This window comes from Lemur catta, chromosome 5, assembly GCF_020740605.2.
Source record: "Lemur catta isolate mLemCat1 chromosome 5, mLemCat1.pri, whole genome shotgun sequence".
In the NCBI taxonomy this organism is placed as follows: domain Eukaryota; kingdom Metazoa; phylum Chordata; class Mammalia; order Primates; family Lemuridae; genus Lemur; species Lemur catta.
Window position 1 is genome coordinate 27,602,652 of NC_059132.1, and position 8,917 is coordinate 27,611,568.

General features: G+C 50.8%; 1 protein-coding gene across 1 annotated transcript in view; it reads right to left on the bottom strand.

The window, feature by feature from the left end:
* Positions 1-8,610, bottom strand: part of GALNT10 (polypeptide N-acetylgalactosaminyltransferase 10) — a 181,689-nt gene extending 173,079 nt beyond the window's left edge. The window contains exon 1 of the mRNA XM_045551311.1: positions 8,315-8,610. Within this exon, the coding sequence (XP_045407267.1) occupies positions 8,315-8,473 (159 nt within the window). The 5' untranslated portion in view covers positions 8,474-8,610. The remainder of the gene's footprint in view (positions 1-8,314) is intronic.
* Between the last annotated feature and the right edge of the window lie 307 nt (positions 8,611-8,917).

The window sequence follows — 8,917 nt, forward strand, 5'->3', positions numbered from 1 at the left end:
GGAATAGAGGTTCAAAGGCAGATTCTGAAGCACTCCTGGGGAAAGAAGAGTGGGCCCCTGGAGAAAGAGAGGTCTGTCTCCTGGGACGTGGGCAGAGAGAAGCGTGTTCCCCATTGAACCCCCAATAGGATTTGTGGGTTATATGATCCTTGGCCCGACCTGGACCAGCCCAGGCAGGCTCCTTGGGCATGGGCCTTGGAGTCGCCATCCATAACAGGCTCCCCAGGGATCCTGAAGCATCCTGAAATTTAAGAACCATTGCTAAGGCTAAGCTTCCTGCACTCGGCCAGCAGTTACTGATTACTGGCCATACTGTCCACTCACTCACTCACTCAGTCAATCAGCAAACATTCTGGGCAAACAACCATGACCAAGAGAAAGGTTAGTCCCTGGCTTCATGAAGGAGACAATCTGGACAGATTAAAAACAATTACTACCCTGCACGATAGATTTACGTAAAGGGCTTTGGGAGTACTGCCCTGGCAGGGCTCAGTCAGGTTTAGGGGCAATGCAGCAAGGGGGAAGGAAGGGCCTCTGATCTAAGTAGGCTGATGAAAAAATCGAGGCTTAGGGGAGCAAAGACTGGTAAGTGACCCTCAGGGGCTGGAGTGACCAAAGAATACTTCCTGGAGGCAGCAGCCTATGAACTGACTCTAGAAGGACACAGAGGGTCTAGGTTCTCTCCCAAGGTGGGAAGTGGGAAGATTCCCCCAACAATTGCTTCAGATTCTAAGGAGTCAGGGCATGGGTTACAAAGAGCAGCCTCTGCATGCACAAGCTCCTCCCCACCTAGCAAAATAAACGAGGCTGTGTCTCCCTCCGCTTCTGAACCTTGTGCTGTAAGGCCGAACACTTAGCCTCCAACTGCTCACCTTCCAAACAACAATGTATGTAGATCTCCCTATCTCAGCCACAGGGACCCCAAGAACCGAGTCCCTACTACAAGCCAGGTACTTCCCCAAGGCAGCAGCGTAACTACATTTACTGAGCACTTGTTCTGCACCGAGCACTGTGCTCAGGGTTTTGCCCACAGTGCCTCATTCAACCCTCAAAAGAAGCCCCTAACATAGTTCATGTTATTCCCTTTTACAGACCAAGGATTCCAGGCACAGAGGTCAAGCGACTTGCCCAAGCCAAGGGTTTTGAATCAGGCAGCGTATAGCTCCGAAGCTAGAGCTCATACTGCCCGGCAATGTCTCAAACTAGGGAGAATTGGGAGTTGCTTTGCCAAGGGGCCTCAGGAAGGGAGTGGGGCAGAGGTTCCTCTTCAACGTCACACCACTGCCATGTGACCTCATGAACTCCTCCTTGGCTACTGAAGAGGTTCAGTCTTAGGGTAATGGTCTCTCCCCTCTGCTTAAACATCTGGGCTCCCGTATCAGCCTCGTAGGAGGGGCTTGAGGGACAGGGGTGAAAGGGGTCCTTTTTCCTGCTCAGATAAGGAGGAAGTACAGTGGTTAAGGACTCTGCTCTGGGTCAGAGACTTACAGGCTCAAATACCAGCCCGGCCACTGCAGCCCGTGCACCCCTGGGCATGCACCTGCACCTCCCTCCTTCCCTCCTGCCTGTTTACAACTGCATTTAACAAGATGCACAGGTAAAGGGCCTAGCAGAGTAAGTGCTAAATACACAGGAACTGTTATTATTATTATTAACATCAACATCCTCATTATCATCCACATTATCATTCCACTTGTTAGTATTATTCTATGCTGTGGCTTTTATCACCTGAGAGAGCCGAAGAGAATTCAGCATTTGAAGGTCAGAATTCTCTCAAAACCAAAAGCAAGAGGAGAAACTGGGCCTGATTTTTTCTCTTTTCCTCTCCTATCTACACTCAGCAGAGGGCAGCAAACAGGAACCATCCAAAGATAAGAGGGAGAGAAGAGAGACACATGGAGAGAAAGCTACACACGCATAAATACACACCCACCCACCACAGCAAGTGGAATTGTTTAGCTTCCTCTCGCTTCCAAAGTATGAACACTCCGCCTCCTCCAGCTAAGAGGGCCAGGCAGAAAAAAAAGTTGAAGCTGAAAAGACAGTTCTTTTTCAGCTTAAGGGAAATTTGCAATGAATTGACTTTTAGCGTATATGGGGCCGGGGGTCGGCTCTCGGAACATCTGCGAGGGGATAGGAAGGTGGCAGCAGAACTCGCAAGACTGAATTAAGACAGCTCAACTGCTGCTCATCCCATCCCGCCACTGTGTTGGCAAGCATTAGCACCCAAGCTTCCCCCAGCGAAAAACTGAGGCCCACACAGTCGATCATCTCAGCCAACGGGCGGCAGAGCTGGGATGAGAAGACGGACCTCCAGACTGCAGGGTCAGTGCTCAACAATGAGGCCAGCGGGACAAAAAGGTTATCTCCTGAGGACCACGTCTGCTCCCCAGGGAGTGACTGATGACTGCCTGGGACCTGTGTCTGCAGGACTCTGGAGCAGACATTCGTTGGCTTCTTCTCTAGATATCTTTCTCTTCCTCCCCACAGCAGCACCCAGATTCTTCTTTGGGGAACTGCTCTTCCTAAATCTGGGTGGTCCGACCCCATCCCCAGCTCCAGGATAGGTTAAGTCAATCAGCATAGCTCATCTTCCCGGCAATCGTGAATGGTTCAGAGATGACACGAGATCCAAACAGGACCAATAAGACCTAAGGAGATCTTGCTAGAGCTCCAGGTAAAGATGTTTCCTCTCTCTTCTACAGAAACCACCAGAGGAGACAGACCTCTCCTCTAGTATCTAGGTGTGGAGATGAGGTCTGAAAGAGCTGCTACCATTTTTTGTTACTGTGGGGACTCAGTTTAGGACAAAGCCATTGCACAGAGAAAGTCAGGACCAATAAAGCCCGGAGAAAAGGAGCCTGAGCCCTGACAATACCTCAAGCCTCCGGGTCATACCATAACTGAAGCCAACTGCATTCAGAGGAGCGAATATATTCCCTTACCCATTTCAGTCCAGGTGGCTTAATTCATTCTGTTCCTTGCAACTGACAGAGAATCTGGGGTGGTTCTTAGGCTCAGGTGAGCTCTGTCTGTCATGGATAGCGGTAAAGGCGCCAGGTGCTACACATCCTTTTCATTCCTCTACTCCCTAGCCGTGTCCCTTAAAGTTTAATCCATTCTAGTTGCTTTAAGATTATATAAAGTTGGGAAGAAAATCTATAAAACTGGATCTACAAAAAGGCCAGGTAGTTTCCAGCAGATAATTGGTCTCATGAAGTACTGGCCTCTGAAACTTGGGGTGATAATCTTGACTTAGGAGGGAAATAATGGCGGAGAAGGATCAAACATTAGTATATGGAAGGAAAAAGTCTTCATGGTAAAATAGAGCAAGAACTTGGAGAATTGGACTCTGGTCTGCATTCCTGCCTGTGAGAACTTGCTTAACTCATCTGCCCACTTCTGGGCCTCCGTTTCCATACCTACAGAATGAGAGGGTTGGACTAGATGGCTTCTGAAGCCCTCTGCCTGCTCTGACACATTTCAATCATTCAGCAAACACTTCCTGACTGTCTTCCATATGCCAAACCTCGTGCTAAGTGCTAGAACAGGATGTGGTTCCCACCTCAAGACACTTCTGGAAGGGGAGGCCACAATGCACTTTTTGGCCCCAGGAACTCAGACAGTACAGGCTACTTCCTTTCCCCATGCCACTGAGCATGAGGACAGTGGTTCTCTGGAGATGCAAGACTCTTATTCAAGGCTTCCCTGACCAGCTCTGACACAGACATGGGATGCAGAGGATCCGATAAATGCAAAACACACCACCCGCTGCAAACACCATCAGGAGCATTTAGCCGCCATAAGACATACTTCTAGCTGCCACGTTTGCCTCGGGGGGTTTTTTATACAGTGAGATCCTGATGCCATCTCTGTGTAAGAGCTGAGCATGGACAAGGTACAATTAGCAAGCTAGATTGTTATCTTTTAAATGGGCCTTTGCTTTTTCATTCCTGATTCTATTATCTGTTATCATGTCACGGGAGCCAACAGATTAAAGGCTGAACATCCTTAGACTACAGCCTGAGAAAAGGCATTCAAATATGAAATATCCTTAAGTTGTAGCCTCATTACAAGTTAGAAACGGAGTCCTGTTTAAATACACTCCCACTATCCAGACCTTTCCAACATGTGCTTCCAAGCAAACTCACAGAACCCCAGGATGTTAGAGTTGGAAAAATTCTAACCAAGTATCTATTCCCTGCATTGCAAATCAGTTTCAACATGTCATTAACTCCACTTGAGTAGCAGCGTTGAGAAACAGTCTGAGGCCAAATCTGGGATTGGTGAAAAAAGACTGATTAGCAATGTCTGCCCTGGCCAGTGGAGGAGAAGCACCATTATAATACACAGGTGCCTTTCCTTTTTGCTGCTGAATCTAAGCCTGCTGCACACATGAGGACTCCAAGGCCCAGAGAGGTTATGTCACTTTCCTGAGGTCACACAGTGAGTTTAGGGCAGCAGAAAAGACTAGAAGCCAGGCCTCTGTTCCTAAGCCTTCCTCAGCTGGGCTCCTTGGCAGACACCAAGCCCAGAATGAGAGGAACAATGCAGGGAGCCAGATTTGCTCTGGCAAATCAACAACCCTTCCCTAACGGCATCAGCTTTCACCTGGGTATGCAGACAGAGAAGTGATTAGCAATCTAACCGGACCCTCTGTAGAAAACTAAAGAGATCATTCCAAGACTACATTTCTACATACTTAACTTTCTGATAGGCAAGGCTCTGCTGCCATGAAGACTTAAAAAAGGGGAAAAAAAAAATCTATTGATGTCTGGATGTTCTAAGAATAAAGTTCAGCTCTGACGCAATGAGAAAAATCCCTGACACTTGAAAATTAAAGTCACTGGTATTCCATTATCCCATCAATTTCTAGTCCATGTATACTGTAATCCAATAAAGTCATCCTCACAAGAGATTATGAGAGACTATGGCTCAGCAATGACGAGGGGCTCCAACAAGTTTCCTAACCTGGGTTTTTGTTTGTTTGTTTGTTTATTTCTTTGTTTTTGGAGACACAAGGTCTTAACTGCAGCCTCAAACTCCTGGGCTCAAGTGACCCCCACCTCCCCTCAGCCTATCAAAGTGCTGGGATTACAGGTGTGGGCCACCAAGCCTGGCCTAATATGGGTTTTTAATAACACATTCCCAAGCCTGGAATATGAACAGACTACAGAATTATTTTATGATTATTTATTTATTTGTTAATAGAGATGGAGTCTCGCTCTTGCTCAGGCTGGTCTCGAACTCCTGAGCTCAAGCAACCCTCCCGCCTTGGCCTCCCAGAGTGCTAGGATTACAGGCGTGAGCCACCACAGCCAGCCCAGACTACACAATTAAACTAAACTAAGATGTTAAACAGATTGGGCTGGACTGACAGGGACCCCCAAATTAAAAGGAAGATGGCTTCAAGACTGGCTTATCTTGTTTGGTTTAGCAGCTTTCCAAGAAGCCAACTGTCTAACCCGTTGAGTACTGAAATCCTAGAAGCATTATGTGTCCTATATAAATCAGTGGCCCTACCCAGCTGCAGAGGTATACCCAGGATGAGCTGGCATGGTGGTTATGTAGGCTTATGTTCTAGCAGACAATAAACACTCTTAATTTGAAACTCTTTACTCTTCAATCCAGTGGAGAAACCAAGGATTTAGAGTATTGTTCAAACCGTAGATATGTCACCCTCAAGGAAACTTCTCTGAAACCCATAAGGAACACATTTTTCATCTGGATAAAGTCCTGCCAGACTTCTTTCCCTCCAGAGCCTCTGCAGTTATTTCTACCAGAGAGATCAACAAGGTGCTGTGGGATGACTCTCAACAATTACAAGAGTGATAGGCTCAGCTCAGAACTGGTCAGTCCTGTCGAAAAAGCTCTGCAGCCCGATGTGCGACGTGCATGTCCCAGTGCACTGGGATGAGGGATGGAACACCATTGCTCTGAGAAACCGGCCTCTTTCCTCAAGGCCAGCTGACATTCAAACAAGGGACTGAGGGCCAAGCCCAGTGCTCTGCATCTGCCGGAGAGTGAAACAAAAAGGGGCTGTGTGGAAATTTGGCAGGGTGTTCCTGAAAGGCAGCAGATGAATGCTGAATCCTGTAGCACCTAGAAGAGCTTATCGTTGGGGAAACAGCTCCATTCTGCTGCTCCCAGGAAGCAAAGAGATTTTCTTTAAAGCGAGGATAATCAGGTGGCATGCCCCCCTACCACCACCAAACCCCGTCACCGCATCTATCACCTCCTCATCATGCTATTCCACAGAAAAAGAAATGAACAAGAACTAGACCCTCCCAGAGGAGCCTGTCTGTCCGTTTCAGTTAGGGGCCCTGAGCAGCACCCAGCTGTTGCTTTCCTCTCTCTATGCCCAAAAGGCTGCCTTACTCCATCAATACCCTCTTGTACAAGTGAGTAATTTACTTTGAAAGCTCAGGCCAAACTGGCAGTTAACCTTGACCTTCTCTCTACACATCTGGGTCTATAGAAAATGAAAATCAGGATGTCTCTGGCATCTACGGCAAATGAAATACGAGGGCTTTCTCCAGGCAGAGGCAGAATGTCGAGAGCTATTTTAGAACTGGCTACAGCTATTCCAAAGGAGAGTTTGCACTTGGGTAGGACATTCCCCCTTGACTTGGGGCTGTGTCCAGTATGGGACCTCCACCACTGGGGATGCTACGAGGGACTCCTGCCTCAAGAAAGAAAAAAGAATTGACCACTGTATTCCTCATCGATTCATTGACAGTATCACAGAATGTTGGAGATGGACCAATAATCACATTTTACAGATGCAAAGTAAGGACCAGGGAAGGAGATGAGGGGTGACGAAGGACACACACAGCAGAGTAGAGCTGAGAATAGAACCCTGGACTCCCAGCCCTGATGGTGGTATAGGGTAGAAACAGAGGAGAGAGATTTCATGAAGGAAAAATCCCTACAGATACAGTATTTAAGGGACAGAGGGTTTGGCTGTCAGGGTTTGAACCAGAGGTTTAGGAAAGGAGTCGGGGCCCTTAGTTTCTAAACAGTAAGCTCTACCAGAAAGATCAACCAGACCCTCTGGGATGGTTTGAAACATTACCAGAATGACAGGCTGAGCTCAAATTGGTCAGCTCTGTAGCAAAGAGCCTTCTGTGCTCAAGATGCCAGACTGCCTAGACAGCAGCCTGATACTGGAAAGAAAAAGGGAAACCATCAACCGTCAAAATATTCAGCCTCTTCCCTCGAGGCCAGCCAACAATCAGTCAAGTCTGACCCTGAGGCACAAATTATCCCCTTCCCATGGCACCAGGGAAAAGAAAGAAAACCTGAAATGTCCCACTGTATGAAACAGTTCAGGCATGCATACACCCACTGGCACCTACTGGGAGGGCAGGAGTGATGTGACAAGAGCTTCTGCCATCAGGGAGCTGCTAGTCTAAATGCGCACACACGTGCACCGGTAACTTCAGAGGAGGCAGGAAGAATTAAGATCCCAGTTTTGGCTGCAATAAATACAACAAATAATCAGACTGGCAAGTTCAGAAGAGACAGGGAGGGCATCCGGTGTTCAGTCCTCAGGGCACTGGGCACCAGTAGCCTCTGGGACATTGTGGGAGTCCCTCCACCAGAGTCTCCATCTCTGGACTCCCAGAAGGTCAAGGGCAGCAGATCCCTCAAGGACCGGGAGCTCACTCCCTCCCCCACCCCAAGAAATTGGAAGCTGCCATGGGATCATGATCTTTGCATCCTCCAAGGAATCCACAGGATCTGGGAGAGGAATAAGCTGGGGACAAAAAGGTTGAACAAATGTGGAGAGGGGAGGAGGGAGGCCCAGGAGTCTCACTGGGCAGTTGGGAAAACAGGACAGGGGCTGACCTGAGTAGGGAACACCGGGATCAGCAGGTGGGGGTCGGGGGAGGAGAAGCAGAGAAGATCTGGTCACCAAATAGAAGGACCGGCACCTCCATTCCTATTGGCAGGAGTCGTCCTAGGCTATAGGTATGCAGACAGGAACCTCCAAAAGAGACAGATGCTGGAAGAGGTCAGGGAACACCAGATGGGGACAGGAAGGAGGATGGTGAGGTACGGTGAGAAATTACGTCCTGGGTTCTAGTTTCAGCTCTGTGTCTGAGTGGCGTGGGACCCTGGACACGTCCTGACAGAACTCAATTTTCTCTCAATTTTCCTCAATTTTCCCATCCAAAAAATGGGAAGAGCAGGAGAGCCTCCGGCGCTGACTCTGAGGAGGCAGACAGGACAAGGTGGAGGAAGGAGCCGCAGGTTAGCGGTGGATTCGGGGAGGGAGTGTCCCCAACCCCAAGGCCACCGAGGGACTCACCTGTCCTGCCGCCGGAGCCACCGCCGCCCCCGGTCCCCCGGGGGTGCCGTCGGGCTGCCGCTCGCGGTACAGCGCCCAGAGCCCCACGTTGGGCAGCAGGACCAGGGCCGCCAGCACCAGCGCCACAGCCTGCAGGAGCCGCTTCTCCTTCCGCCTCATCGGGGCCGGTCAGCCCCGCCGCGCCCCGCCGGCCCCGCCGCGCCGCCCCCCGCTCCGCGCGTCCGCCCGCCCGCCCGGCGGCGGCAGCAGCTCGGCGAGCAGAAGCGGCCGCGGCGCCGACCCCGCTCCAACTCCGCGGCACTTCCGCCGCCCGCCGGCCGGGGAGCCGGGCGCCGCCACGGCGCCGCCGCCACCGGGGGGGATCGCCGCCGCCGCCGCGCCGCCCCCGGGCCCCGCGGAGCCGCGCGCCCCGCGCGGTCCCCCCCCGGGGTCGCCGGCCGAGCCCGCGTGCCGCCCGCCTCGGCCTTGCCGGGGTGCTTCCCGGTCAGCCCGGTCGCGACAGGCTACCGAGGCGGATCGCGTCCCCCTCTCGGGCCGCGATGGTGCGTCCCGCTCCTCGGCGGCGCCCCCGCCCTCGGGAGCTTTGCGAAAGTCCCGGAGTTG